The sequence below is a fragment of the Adiantum capillus-veneris genome, chromosome 21, assembly GCF_014529385.1.
Source record: "Adiantum capillus-veneris isolate H3 chromosome 21, ASM1452938v2, whole genome shotgun sequence".
Classification (NCBI taxonomy): domain Eukaryota; kingdom Viridiplantae; phylum Streptophyta; class Polypodiopsida; order Polypodiales; family Pteridaceae; genus Adiantum; species Adiantum capillus-veneris.
Window position 1 is genome coordinate 45,009,598 of NC_140951.1, and position 15,320 is coordinate 45,024,917.

At 46.2% G+C, this 15,320-nt stretch overlaps 1 protein-coding gene across 1 annotated transcript in view; it reads left to right on the top strand.

Annotated features, from left to right (window-relative positions):
* LOC147430874 (alpha-(1,4)-fucosyltransferase-like) overlaps window positions 1-15,320 on the top strand; it is a 50,049-nt gene that overhangs the window by 252 nt on the left and 34,477 nt on the right. Inside the window, exon 1 of the mRNA XM_086493410.1 lies at window positions 1-440. This exon is cut by the window's left edge and continues 252 nt beyond it. Within this exon, the coding sequence (XP_086349536.1) occupies window positions 1-440 (440 nt within the window). The remainder of the gene's footprint in view (window positions 441-15,320) is intronic.

A 15,320-nucleotide genomic window follows, 5' to 3' on the forward strand; every position in this document is an offset into this window, starting at 1 on the left:
AGAAGTCTTGGTTAAGCTACATGGCCTTGCTTAGCCTTGTACTGGTTTTCATTGTCAGCTCTTTTGATGGCCTTCCAGCGCTGGTAGCGAGCCCCTTATCATCATCCTCATCAGCGCCTTTGCCCCTAAATCAGAGTTTTACAGATCTGGTGCACGCATACAAGCAGTGGGATGCACGGTTAGGTTGTGAGGAGTATCGACAGAAGTGGCAGAAGGAGAGCCCAATTAATCCTAGCTTGCAGAATCCTAGCATTGTGTCGTGCTCTTCTTTGAAGCAGAAACATGTCACGGTGCGTGTGAAGGAATGGACTTGGCTTCCGGATAACCTGCAAAACCTGCACTCATGTGAATGTGGCCTTACATGCATGTGGACGACATCTGAAGTGCTCGCTGACAATCCAGATGTCCTAGTTTTTGAGTCTGCGACTCCTCCGCGTCAGGTAAAGCGTTGATTGTTGAATCTGAATCATAAGATCTGCTGGTCGATTTTGATTGTTATGCAAATTTTGTTCCTAGCTATTTTAGTCTGTCTACAAGTTTCATTTCATTGCAGCTGTGTACTGTGTAAAAATAGGCAATTGAGGTAAACATACTCAATATCTTTCCACCAAAAAAAGAACAATACTCGTAGACACAGAAGAAGTACCTCTCAAAGTAGGCTTGCAATCCAAGGGTGTTTTGCATTGAAGCAGGGTTTCTAGTGTCACAAACAAAAGCAGTGGGTATGTCAAAATTAAGTCCAAGGGGCAAGAAGTTTTGAGAATCACAATGATTGTTCTGGTATGACAGTCAATGACGGAATTAAGAGACGAGCACACAAGAGGGGAGAGAAAGAGAGAGAGAGAGGAGTCTGTCTCCCTCATAAATGTATAGCAAGTGGGCTTACGATATTGCAACTATACTGGAAGACAAACAAGCGAAAAATGTAGGACATCATGATCCACTACCCACCCCAATTGGCCTATGGCTCCACAAAATCATCAATATATGGAGTGGAATTGGGCGTCATGACATAATCCATTGTAGTAGCTCCATGACGATGGGGAAAACAAGTGAAATTGTTCGACGTAGGGAATCTCCCAATACCATTCAAGATGGCTAAACCATGTGCATTACCCATCTTTGTAAGAAATCTGCCATATTCCGTTTGCGCTCTATCATGTGAGACTCTGGCCAGACCCATGTCAATTGTATCAAGCTCTCTCAACATCTCCTTAGAGGTGTCATAGAAGAGTGACTAGCTCTGCGTTGTCCTTGCGATGAAATCTCCCCAAATCATGATATCACCATCTTTGGAAAATTCCCATATATCCTCATCCAAAATAGTAAATGGTGATTGCCCTCTAGACGCAAAATAGTATATAGCAATACATAGATATCTGCGAGTCTATGGCCTCAATCTCACCCACATATATCTCTGTGAGCAACATGCATCATCGGCTGTAACTCCTCCTATAAGGTATAGCCCTTCCTCTAGACCCTCGTCCGTTAAGCTCTAATCTTGTCTCGTGTCTACTGACCGACTCCCATCTATATCCACTAAAATGTGGTAAACTCTGTCCAGGTGCCTAACGCGTCTCCGAGTAAATTACAATGTCAGTCGCAATGAAACTGTCCTCAAAGGCTCCTACATCTAGTCTTAGAGAAACCGAACGCTGTGTCTAGGGCCTCTATCCCTTTAGTTGCTAGAAACACTACATGGACTTTGAAGTAGGTCGCCTCAAAGTCTGGTGACGAGTCGTCGGGGAATCGTGTGAAGTTGTAGGCGAAGAAATCCCACCAACGATGGATGTCGAAACTCGTCAGTCCTCGAGGGATTGCGCCTAAAGGTGACGTCTACACTAGAAGGGGGGTCCGCAGGAAGGGTTGTTCCTCTCTCGCTAGGCGGCTCGTGGCAGAAGAGTTGCCAAGAACCTCTTAACAGATGATGAAGGTCCTGTCCCTTGAGCCGGCTGAGAGGCATGAGCGGGAGAGGATGAAGGAGTGGGGGCTAGTGGGTGGAATGGGAGAGGAGGGGGCGGTAGCAGGCGGAATGGGGGAGGTGGAGGAGATGAAGGCGGGGGGATGGGGTGGTGGGTGGCGCGAGAGGAGGGGCTACCGGTGGTGAAGCTGAGGTGGAGGGGATTCGTCCTGATGTAAGGGGTCGAAACGGTTTCTTGAGGGAACCCACTGCTGTTGGCCTGGTGTAGGACGACCACCGGGGGGACCGAACTGGCGTGGTAGTCCATGGTGATGTTGCCCACGGACTTGTTGCCAGCCCTCCTCTGCCTGGGCACTAGGCTCGGAGGAGGAACCTTCCTGAGCTCCCCGTGTCTCTGTCTGCTGTGTGTGGCCAACCTTAGGAGGCTGGGTTTGGGTTTGGGTCTGGGGTTGGGTCTGGGTCTGTCCGAAGGTCTGGGCCTCCTCCGTTGACAGGCCTTTGCTAGATGGCCCATCTGTCGCCAAATGAAGCATTGATTTGGGAGGCCCGAATACTCCACATTCTGACGGGGCCAACTAGCACTCACCCGAGGTAGTAAAACGACCTTCGGGAGGGTGTGGGTGTCTCGAACTAGAGCGTGTACTGTAGGTATGTCAGCTGCCTTGTAGCTCCTGAAGCTGTCGTGCGAGGTGTCTCCATGACAGTCCCAATTTCTCAACCAATCCTAGAAAGAAGCGGGAGGTACTCTCTCCTTAGGCCCGGGAAGCAAAATGAGATGGGTAGGTCGACCTCCTCGACAAGAGCATCGTTAGCCTGATCAAATCCATGGCGCCACTGTCGAAAATGTGCTCTGGCTGCTCGGATGGCCAATATAACGCAATCTTCGGAAATCTGTATTGCTGTGCTGTCTGTACTGCCACGTCAGCAGTGCCATGTCATTAGTTTGTGACATACCGCATTGAAAGAATTGTAATCGCCCTCGATTACGCCCGCAAAACAGACAGAGGCCATAAACCAGTTCAGTAGACACTGACTCTAGGTACCGACGCACTAGACGAGACCAATCCAGCACTTGCACAAAGACGACAATCACTGAACATTCACGTCACATTCAAATCAAATCACATAGGATCCATGGAGATTTGGAGCATGTAGTTACTGCCGATTGTTCTATCCTTCCTTCGGATTCTTTGAAAGACCTTTTCTCAAGAGGTACTAAATATAGGCTCCCTTCCTCAAACGACTCTTGCCTTCTCAAAGCCATAGAAAAAGGAATTTCTAGTTTCGTAGTAAAGTTTGAGGAGTCTTTAGGAGTTCAAGGTATTTTTACCCATTGGAAGTCTGTAATCCTCAAGAAAGCTTCTTTGAAATTAGCATCTTGCTCTCAGAACGTTTCTTGAGGAAGGAACAGCTTATCTTCTTCTGATCGTGATGCTCTTAGGAAATTTCATCGTGATTTTGTAATCTCTTATGTAGATAAGTGCTCTAATAACTTTGTTGTTACGTGCAAAAAGTTCTATTTAGAATGCTTGTTAGGTGAAGTAAATTCTCAGACTTACAGTGATTGTGATCTTTCAATGCAAGAGGTTATCTTGAAACATCGAGACTTTTGTAAGTCTTTTGGTTTTAAGTGCCAGCCTAAATTACCTTTTTTATATACCGTTTGGAAGTTCCACAAGAATCCTATAAAGCCTAGATTTATAGCTGCTTCTTGTAACACCTCTTTGACCGAGGTTTCCAAATGGCTTAGTTATTGTTTCAAAGCCATTTTACCTAGCGTAAATGAATTGTGGAATAATATGCTAAAGGAAGCACACGTACCTACTGATTCAAGTTGGATTTTAAATGATTCAGTAGGTGTGATTCCTGTTTTAAAGTTTTTGAACTCTTCAAGAAGCCTTAAGGAGAAATCTTCTCGTTTATGTCTCCAAACTTTTGACTTTACAACGCTATACACGAAGCTAAATTTGGAGGACCTTAAATTTAGAGTCAAGTCTCTTATTTCAAAAGTTTTTGCGTACAAGCTTGAGAAGGATAGGTACAAGGCATTGCTAGTAGAAAAGTCAGCCTTGAACTTTGACTTCTTATGGCTGAAAAATAAGAATGTAGATGTAGACAAACGAAGAAAGAGATTCACCAGGATTGTAGATGACATTGACATCATATCTTGGTTAGATTTTCTTTTGGACAATTTATATATAACCATCGGCGACTCTCTTTTCAAGCAAACAATTGGTATCCCTATGGGTACCAATTGTGCTGTTTTTCTTGCTAATTTCTATCTTTTTACTTATGAGTTTGATTTTATGGAGCGTCTTGTCCTTGCTAACACTTGCCCAATATTTTTGCACAAGTTATGCAATGTAAGACGCTTTGTAGATGATCTTTTTGTCCTTGACGTTCCTTCTTTTCAAGATTTTATGTACTTGAATTCGAGTTCTGTAGGCGGAGGGATTTATCCCAAGGAGTTTTGTTGTGAACTTAACTGAACCACAAATAGTGATTGTTGTGCCTTTTTAGACCTTAAGATTTTTCAGACTCCCTTGGGATTAGAAGTAGATATCTATGATAAGCGCCTTGAACCAGAATATGCCAATCTTAAAATCATCCGCATGCCTCACATTTCTTCGAACATTTCTCTTTTAGCTAAGTACGGTGTCATTTGCTCTCAACTATTTAGATTTTCTCGTCTTTGTTCTAGTAAATCTACTTTTGTTGTTCAATCTTGCCATCTTATTTCTTTACTAGTTGAAAAAGGATACTCATTCAAAAGAATCATGAAAAAAGTTCGTTCATTTTTGCATCTTAGTAAGTTTATTTTTAGTGTTTCTTCCTTTGGAATGTTCAAGATAATCAGTAGTAAATTCAATAGAAGTGGGGAGCTAAAAAGCCCACTTATTGTTCGACTTAATAACACCTTATGTTGTTGTTTTGATCTTTAGCGCTTCTAGTATTTTCACTATAGCTTGACAATTGCTAGCCTTTATCATGGCTGAGTATGCCCATCACCTCCGGAGGGTGATAGAAACTCAGCTCGTTGGTTTTGTAGATTACGTTCAAAGCATGAATGACCTCTATATAAACCTGCACCTACTTTTGGGCACTGACGACGTGAGTAGGGATGTCATAGCTGTTGTCCAAGCTATGCATGATAAAGGTGATAATCTTATTCTTCCTGTTTGGACAAGCAGTGAAGTTGAGATCACATATTGTCAAGTTTGGTTCTTTGCTCTTCGTAGGTTTGTAGTAGTATTCATTTTTTGATTTCATATTTAGCTTACCTGAGGACTTAAGAATGTGTTCCGTTATAGGTTGTTGTGTGAAGTTTGATTTCTAGGATGATGTCTTATCCTTTTTTTGCTTAAAGTTGAGTACTTGTTTTAAGCCAAGTAAGTTGCGTCAACTTATTTTACACAAACCTTTTCTGAAAACATTTTTAAGTTAATAATGTTTTGTTTTATCTAGTTTTGTTTCGAAGCAATCAAAGTGATTTAGTTAGTTTGTTTGTTTGTTTTTGTTTTTCTTTTCTTTTCGTGTGTCCCTTGCTTTTATAGTTTTATGAGTGCTTTATTCCCTCTTATAATTCGTGAGTTCAGACTATTCTGAACTTATGAAGGTATATATATAGGATCCATGGAGATCTAGGATCATGATTCCTGACTGTGAGGGTGAGTAGTAGAAAGAGTGAGCCACGCGCGTCGAAAACGTTGGAGAGAGAGAGAGAGAGAGAGAGAGAGAGAGAGAGAGAGAGAGAGAGAGAGAGAGAGAGAGAGAAGTGCTTTGCAAATGATGCTCTCAATACACAATTTGAAGACTACATGTGCTTTGCAAATGATGCTCTCAATACACAATCTGAATGACTACAAGACCCTAAGCATTCTATTTATAGAATCTTAGGTTGAGGTAGGGCAAAATGTGTAACTGGTGCAAAAAAACATAAAAGCCCAAAAATGGCTAAAAATGTGTGCACTTGGCCAGGCTCAAAAAATGACCGACCGGACGCGTGCTAAAGTGTCCGCCCATGCAATCTACATGATGTGCGATGGGTGGCCAACCCGGGACAATCACTAGCCGTACAAAATGGTGAGCAACGGTGGCGTAACTCTAACACCCTCTCTCAACACCGGATGCTGAGACAACACAGATGAGTCGAAGGTGAGAAGCCAAAGTCCGTTGAGGTACAACCTCCGTGAAGATGTCTGCTACATTGTCCGCTGTAGGAACATACTCCAAGTGAAGATCTCCAGCTAAAACCAACTCCCGAACATAGTGGTACTGCACCTCAATGTGCTTTGTACGAGTGTGAAAGATAGGGTTCTTGGCAATAGCAATGCAACTCTGATTGTCGCACAAAAGACGAGTCGTAGCAGTCTGGGGAAAACACAACACTCCCAGTAATCTCCGTAGCCATATGGCCTCACAAGCAGCATAGCAAGCTGCTCTGTACTCCACCTCTGTGGAAGATAGCGCAACGGTGGGTTGCCGCTTATTGCTCTATGAAATGGGTCCCGAGCTGAGTGTGAATGACTCCTGTAGTAGAGTGCCGAGTATTTGGATTTTCTGCCTAACGCACCAACCAAGTAAGGTGCAACCCTTGGAGCGACCATAGAACCAGAGTTACCCGGAACGTGGAACGGGATCAGTGATGGGCCTCCCTGCGGAACTGGAATTGCGTGGAACGGGAGGCTAAGAAAACACCCAAATATTTTTTTTAAAAGGGTTATGTGTTTGAATACAAGTAGTACTAGAGTCCTTTGACTCTAATACCCACAAAAAACACGATTCAAAGACCATTCAACCTTATTATGACTTGATTGGGATGTGCGGCGCCCACAGTACATAGCACATACACAACATTGAGCAAACACAATGCCCATACACAATGCTCTCAAATAATTGCAAGAGCAGTAGTCAGAGATAACACTTTGGAATTAATTATGGCTAACAAGGGCCGCCAAGGTGCTACCAAAAAACCCAAAGGCGACATACCATAATGAGAGTCGAGAGTCGAGAGTACAAGGGGGGCAAACCAGTGACCACAATACCAAAAGACTGAAGGTGACAAATACCATAAAGATGCTAGTAGCTACAAATGGCAAAGAGGGCAAGGCTCAAGCAGCCATACAAAAAGGTAAGGATAAATCATAATGGAAGTCCTAAAGTCGTGACTCGGAACTCTCGGGCCTCAAAACTCAAGACTCAAGAGCCACTAGCCTGAGAGGCCTCCCAATCCGTAGTAGCTGGTTGTAAATCATGCACATCCTCCCATTCCTCATCATCGAGCTCTAGGCCCGGCTCGATCTCAGCCATGGATGAAGTACCTGGTGTTGGTGGATGTGCATCTCCACCTGCCTGAGGATCCTCTTGCTCCATCCCCACTGTGTAAAAGGATCTGTCTATTTGTCTGTACTCTTGCAAAGCATTTTCAAATTTGCGCTGACAAAGACAAGATCATTAGCCTTCTCCACTCCAAGCAGATTCCTCTTCTTGGAAGCAAAGAGGCTAAAGGTACTCCACAATTGCTCCAAGCATGAGGTACTAACTAATTGGCTGAGAATACGGATCGCCAATCTCTGAAGCTCAGGGCCATCATAGCCATAGTCCTCCCACCATAGCACTAAACCTATCTTCTTGCGATCAATCTGAGCATTTGGACTGCCAAATGACCCCCGCATCTCTTTGTACTGTCTTAACTGATCTCTGACAATGCGTCGCCCATCTCTGTTTAGAACCATCTTGTTTAAGATCTCTGTAAATTGGTTCATGACTTCTCTATCTGTCTCTTGCCCTGCACCTTGGAACTCTGGATCCACCATGTACGTTGCCCCATGTAAAGGAGAGGCATGTGAATTCCACCTCCAGCTGCAAAGCGCATGGATCTTGTCACGTGACACATCCAACCCTATGTGTCCGTGGACAAGCTACAACATTGCTAGGGTTCAATTCAGTCAAGTCAGTCTAGAATAGGAAGTGATCTGGCACTTTTGTGAGTCTGTTCGCAGACTGTGCATGATTAGTCACTTAGATTAGATGCATACCCTCCGGTTGCACACAGCATGATCATCAGCACTCCCATCAGAATTCATCAGAATCCATCAGGGGAATTTTCAGTGCATTTTCCCTATTTTCCCTATTTTTGACATTTTTCACTTATTTATTAAGTGACTTTTGTTGGAAAGTAGGTAGGGCAATTTTGCTAAGTTTGTATATAAGGAAACCAGAGCTATCACTTTCTGGCAGAAGAGGGAGCAAGAGCACCTTGCTCAACAGGCAACTTCTCAGCAGAACCCCACAGAGGCCTAACGTTTTGCAAGAGACTGCAACACCTAGCGTTTTTGGACCAGAGCAGCCAGCGTTTTTGCTTATGCATCATCCTAGCGACAGAACCCCATCAGATCAGCCTAGCGTTTTGCATTGAAACCACTGGCAGCAGCAAAAGACAAAGATCAGCCCTAGCGTTTTTGCATCTGCATCACACTTCAGCGTTTTGCAGATCCATCGTGACGGAACTTCATTAAGCACCAGCATTTTCAGTTTTCAGCAGTCAAACATCGCAATAGAACCCCCGAACCTCCCAGATCTCACCTTCCCGCAGCAGATCCTTGCCGCACGGTCAGATCCCGCATAGTTTGCAGATTTAGCTTGGAAAACGCAGATTTCAGTATCTGCGTTTTCAGCGCGTCGTCGTCGTCGTCGTCATCGACATAGAGTCAGAATTCAGCAAATAATGATTTGCAGATTTCAGCTCTTAGCATTCTCAGATTTCAGCCCGTCTCTTCGTCGTCCTCATCGTTGTCGACATCGTCGGCAAGTCCAAGCATTGTAGAGATTTGTGCAATCATAAGTAGACCGCTCTCGCCATAGAGAGTGGGGCCTTCGGAGGAGGGTTTGACAACATTCTGGTGTCGTATTCTTCTCTCTCTATCTCTCAGTCTCAGCACCTTCATTCACAGTGTTATCCACTTTGTTTGTGTCCATTGCACTCTCTCACTAAAGGAACGGAAGGCTCTCCCTTCCGTAAGTAAAAGGAACCCTTGAGCACAGTTCGGAGCACTCATCTTGAGCAAAGTTCAACATTCACTTCCGTTGCACCTTACAGACATAGTTACATGGGACGGCGGGTCGGGGTCAGGAACGGGGACGGGACGGCAAAAGTCAGGAAACGGGGACGGGGGTCGGAACGGAAAAAAAAGAGAGTTTTTTTGGCATTTTTTGACCTACACACATGCCACACACATAGAGCATCACTTTGACCATAAATTTACACTAAATAGACCAGAGAACACGAGTCATATAGGCGGAAATGTGCTAATAAAACATCGATGATCGATGGATACAAAATGAGAAGTGCATGCCACAAGGGCTCAAGAGTCAAAAAGCCTAAAGGACTTAGGACAAGCATGAGGCCTCAAGGATAACAAAAAGTACAAAGGGCTATGTAGTAGGTAGAGTCGTAGACTCAAGAGTATAGACTCGAGAGTCGAGTGATCAATGATCATCAAACTCAAGAAGTGCTCTCCTGCTGAATCTCCATATCGTCGTCGTAGTCGAGGTCGTCAGCGACGTATGAGGGCTCGGGAGGCTCGCATTGAGGCTCGAAGTCCTCCTCTAGCTCCTCCAAAAGAGTATCGGCCATAGATGGATTCTCTTGTGCCATCTCCCACTCAGTGAAGGGATCTGCATTGTGTGTGACGCTCTTGGCAAGCATGCACAAGTTAGCGCTCACAAACACCAAATCATTGGCCCTCTGAACCCCAAGGCGATTCCTCTTCTTAAAGTCAATGTGGCTGTACACACTCCATAGTTGCTCCAAGCAACTAGTGGTACAACTTGGCTAAGGACACGAACAGACAAGCGTTGCAAATGTGGGCCATCTCCTCCATAGTCCTCCCACCACAAAACCGAGCCAATCTTGTTGCGATCAAGCCGTGCATCTACAGATCCATAGTAGGAGCCCTTCTTTTGCCTGTAGTTGAGTAGCTCGTCTCTAATCTTGCGCCTAATGTCACTGCTAGGCTCAAGGTGCTCCAATGCAAGCCGCCATCCTTTGCTCACCTCCTTGTTGGTCTCTTGACGCCTTCCCTGAAATTCAGGGTCAAACACATAAGCTGCCGCATGAAGTGGAGAGTAGTATCCATTCCACCTCGACTCACACAAGCCATGAATCTCCGCATACTGAACAGGGTCAAGCACAAGCTTCTCAAGTGCCTCTATCATCCGATCCATGGCTTCGTAGACTTTGCCAATGCATGGCTGCAAGCCATCCACCACTCGAAGTAGGTGTAGAATAGGCTTGACCATGGCGTCAAGAGTCTTCACCTCCTCCCACCAATCGGCGTCGTCGGCCCATTCTCTGCATTTCAATCCTGTTGCTGATGTAGACTCCGGCATGGCTTGGAACTCATCATTGAGAAAGAGGCCCCTTAAGGCTCCGCCACATGTAGATAAGCGGCCTAGCATAAGCCAATTGAATGCAAATCTTGTCTCTGAATATTTGAGCAAGGACAAGTGGCTCCTCTTTGAGAATTCATGGCGCACTTTTTAATGGTTGAGCACAAAGGAGACAATTCGAGAGGCGTCACCAATGGTGGGTGAAATCCATGACAAGTTCCCTATGTCCTTGAGGAGGTTATTGAGGCAATGCGCCATGCAAAATGTGACATGGATGCTGGGATACATGCCGTCAGTGATAGCTTCGGCTGCTCTATTTGACGCCTCTCCATCTGCAACCATACAAAGGACATTCTCCGGGCCGGTGATCTCTATGGTGCTTGTCCGCTCCGCAGCAAGCATCTCTGCGGCCTTGCCACTATCGGATGCATCATGTGACTCCACAAAGTACATCTCCCCCCGAGAGTAGGCCACCACCGCGTGGATGGACCGCTTGCGGGTGTCGCTCCATCCATCTACAAGGAGAGACGCCATTGGTCTCCCACAAATCCTTTGTTGCTTGGGTCGCTTGCTCCACGGCAAGCTTCTCTTTGTCAAGGAGGGTGGTGCGAAGTCTCTCCGATGAAGGTGGCACATAAGAGGAGCCATATTCCCCTATTTTCGTAACCATGGTTCGAAAGTATCGAGACCTATCCACACAAAATAGAGCATGTTGTGTTAGTATGGAGAGTTGAGAGTCGAGAAGTTAAAACCCATTATGAATACAAAATGGAAGATTGCAATGTGCATATGCCAAGGGAAACTCACCGCGAAGCATGGAAGCCAATGTGGTCGTGGAAGAAGAATCGGGCAACCGACCTATCCACCTCTTCCTTCAATTTAGGATTCCAATTTTCATTGAGAGTGCTTTGGCGATGCGGAACGGAAGAGGACGGTGTAGATGCATGGCTCTTGAAGCTTCGAGTGATGTCGTCAAGGTTGGATTCCCTTTGCTCTCGCGGTGTCGCCGTGGCTGAGGGATCAACGGCAACAAGACGGCCCCTCTTGGCCGCTTCCGCAACCTCATACACCGTGAGCTTCTCAAGAAGATCAAACCTCTTCTCGAGAGCTACATGAGGGCAAAACTTCACCTCGTGACCGGGTTCATGAAGAAGATGGGCTCGCACTTTGTTTGCACCACCCATTCTCTTGTATGGGCATAGCTTGCATGTCCATGGTCTTGCACCGCCACCTTTGCCACGCGTGCTAAAGTCGACTTCATCCCACCACGACCACGTTTGCACGGCGGGCCTCCTTCGAGAAGAACCGGCTTGAGAAGTGGAGTTGGCTTGAGATGACATGATGGTGGAGAGACTAGAGAGAGTAGAGCTTAGAAGTTAAAGGAGTTAGAGGAGAGCTTGTGTGGAGAGAGTAGAGGAGAGCTTCAAAGCGGGTAGAAGAGGGAGAGGAGAGCTTTAAAGTGGGTAGAAGAGGGAGAGAGTGGAGACTCAAGGGTTGAGTGTAGAGCGTACGGGCCACGGCGCGTAGTCATGCTTGAGCCTTGAGCAATGAGGCTATGAGTAGAGAGGAGAGCTTGAGCCTTGAGGGAATAAGTATTAAGAGGCCCAAGGGGGCTTTTATAGCCTCCCAAGGGCCAAGCCCCCCCCAAAATATGGCAGTTGGGCTGCAAATATCTGTTTAAAACGGTCAAAAATAGTCCCAAACGGCTATTTTTTTTGGCCTGAAAACTGCCGTTTCCGGCCGTTCCATCCGTCCCCGTCCGTTCTTGTCCCGTCCCCGTCCGTCCCCTCTACGACCCGCCCGTCCGGCACCTCTTCCGACCGTCCCAAGGCGTCCCAAGGCCCGGTTACGGCTGTCCCCTGGCCCTAGGGCCCGTCCCCCCCGTCCCTTGTAACTATGCTTACAGATCTCCTATATCGCTCCACTTTCGGCTCAAGCTGTGCAAGCTGCTCAATCATGTGGTCCATTGCCTCATAAATCTTGCTAATGCAAGGATCCATGCCATCCAGAACTCGAAGCAAATGAACCACCGGTTTTACATGTGCGTCTAGACTCTTGAGCTCCTTCCAGAACTCAAGATCCTCTGTCTTATCCTTGCACAAAATCCCTGCAACTGTCTTTGCATAGGGGGAGGTGGTGAACTCATCACTGATGAAGACCTGTCGTACCGCATTTTGACATTCAGACATCCTGCGCACAAGAAGAAAGTTGAATGCGAAGCGGGTGTCTGAATACTTTAGAAGCACTTTGCCGCCAAACCTCTTGAGGTACTCACTCCGAACCAGGTTGTGATTGTTGATGAAAGTAAAAATCTTCACTGCATCAGCAATGACTGGAGCGATCCAATCTAGCTTGCCGATGTCTTTTAGAAGGTTGTTCAACCAGTGTGCCATGCAAAAGCCCACTGTCACATGCGGATAGTGGCCCTCTATAATAGCTGCTGCTGCCCTGTTTGATGCCTCCCCATCTGTGACAAAGGCCACCACGTGTTGCTCACCAATCGTTTCTATGGCTGCTGTCCACTCTGCAGAGAGGACATCGGCGGACTTGCCACTCTCGGTGGCAGCATGAGAGTGCACAAAGTACATCTCTCCACTTGAGTATGCGACGAGACCATGGATAGATCTCTTCCTTGTATCGCTCCACCCGTCGGCAATGAGGGAAACGCCATGTTTTGCCCAAAGACACTGAATATTGAGGGTTGCTTGCTTCACGATAGCCTTCTCTCGATCGAGCAAAGTGGTTCGGAGAGCCTCTGAAGATTGCGACACATAGCCGGTGCCATACTCTCCTATCCGTTGCACCATGACTTTCCAATACTCCGACTTATTTCGATCAAACATAGAAGAGGTTAGTATCAAAAAGGTGGAAACGACGATAATGGAAGAAATGAGAGAGAAGATTGATAAATCATAAAACAATGAACATACCTCGCCGCGACAAATGGAATATGGTCGTGATAGAAGAATCGGGCCACGGCCGCATCCACCTCTTCCTTCTTCTTTGGGTCCCAAGAGGTGGCAAGGGTCCTTTGGTGACGAATTGGACCAACACCTACATCGGGTAGAGAGGAAGAAGGGAAAATGAGGGTCTTTGGATCAATACCTTTGCGTGCAGGCTTGGCTTTATAGTTGAATTTTTCCTTGAGCTCCTTCCTCTTCTCGATGGTTACGTTGGTGCAAAATCTCACCTCATGTCCCGGCACTCGAAGAAAGTGTGCCCTCACTTTGTCATGCCCCCCTTTCCTCGTGTAAGAGCATAGCTTGCATGCCCATGCACGAGAACCTCCCGCCGCCGACAAGGTGCCCTCCGAGGTCACTTCATTCCACCACGACCATTCCTTTGCCTTTTGAGTGTTGTCCGCATGAACGGAGGGGGTTGTACGAGAAGAAGAGGAAAGAGAGAGAGCTTGATCTTGAACTTTGAGAGAGAGAGAGCTTGAGAGAGGCAAGGTGTCGCTGATGTACCGCAAAGTACGCTGGACACACTGCCAATGTCACCGACGAGGTCGGGTGTTGAAGGAACTGAGGACATAAATTGTGTAACAGATGTCTGGTTGGGAGTAAGTCAGCCATACGAGGCAGCCAACATTTCTGTACTGCTCCAAGTCAATGCATGGGAAAGGATCGTGAAGTGATATGTTCTCTCCGGGCTCAAGAGGAGTGCCAATCGGTCTGCAGCCTGTCGTCTGGAATTTCTCCAGGATACCCTTGGCATACTTCCACTGAGAAAAGAAGATGCTGCCTGGTGGTTGAAAAATCTCGAATCCAAGAAATTAGTGAAGAAGCCCAAGATCAGTCATCTCGAAACTTGTCTCCATAGCTTTCATGATCGACTTGATCCTGCTGGTCCATGAGCCTGTGAAAATGAGATCGCAACCAAAGAGCCATCAGAGACAACATAACAGTTGGAATCTGATGAGGTACGCCGTAACCCGAACTTCACGAGAAACTGGTCAAGTGTGAGGTACCACTGTCGTCTAGCCTGCTTCAGTCTATACAATGCTTTCCACAAATGATAGACCCAATCTTCCTTGCCTGGTATACGGAACCCAGGAGGTTGCTCCACATAAACTTCTTTATCCAAATTTCCATTCAGAAACACACTTTTGACATCCATCTGGAAGATAGGCCAACCAAAGTTGGTTGCGAGAGCAAACACTGTGCGTATGGTAGTCATGCGAGTGATGGGAGCAAAGGTTTCGTCAAAGTCCACGCATGGTCGCTGTGTGAAACCCGGAGCAACAATTCTCGCCTTGTGTTTGTCGAGGGAACCATTGCCTTGTAATTTGTCTTGAAAATCCATTTCGTAGAAACCACCTTCCGCTTGTTGGGCCCGGGAACCAAAGTTCAGGTTTTATTCCACTCAATAGCGTCCATCTCTTTCTGCATGGCACGCTTCCAACAATCATGCTGGAGTGCTTCCTCCACCAAGGAAGGCTCAATTGGTGAAGCTTGAATCTGAGACGAGAGTGCAAAGTTCACCAACTCTGCGCATCATAAATGTCACAAAAATACGGAAGCGTAAAGTGACTTTTTAATTGCACAACAAATACTCAAGAAAATTTGTGTGTGAGAGAGAGAGAGAGAGAGAGAGAGAGAGAGAGAGCTTGACACTTCATTGGGGACCAGAAGATGGGTTGGCCCCCCCCCCCCCCCCCATAAAGAGAATATCTTTATCACTAAGGGAGAATCTTTACAAGCACAAGAATGGGGCAAAAGCCAGTCCTCTATTCTTTCGTAAGCGAGAGTCTATCTTCCACAAAACTCAACGGAAGCTCTCAAAAATGAGGGTCTACCTTCCGTTGACTGTGTCCCCCCATGCATAATCATTCCTGCAATAAAAACAAGGGAGAAACACATGCTTGCTGTAATTTTCTGCACATGACCTGAAAATGTTACTTGAGTACGTTCAATGTTGAAATAGAGACCTTTTTCGCGATGGAATGGCACCAAATTTTGTGTACGCGTAGTGTAGGTAGAGAAGAACTAGATTCTATGAGTACTTT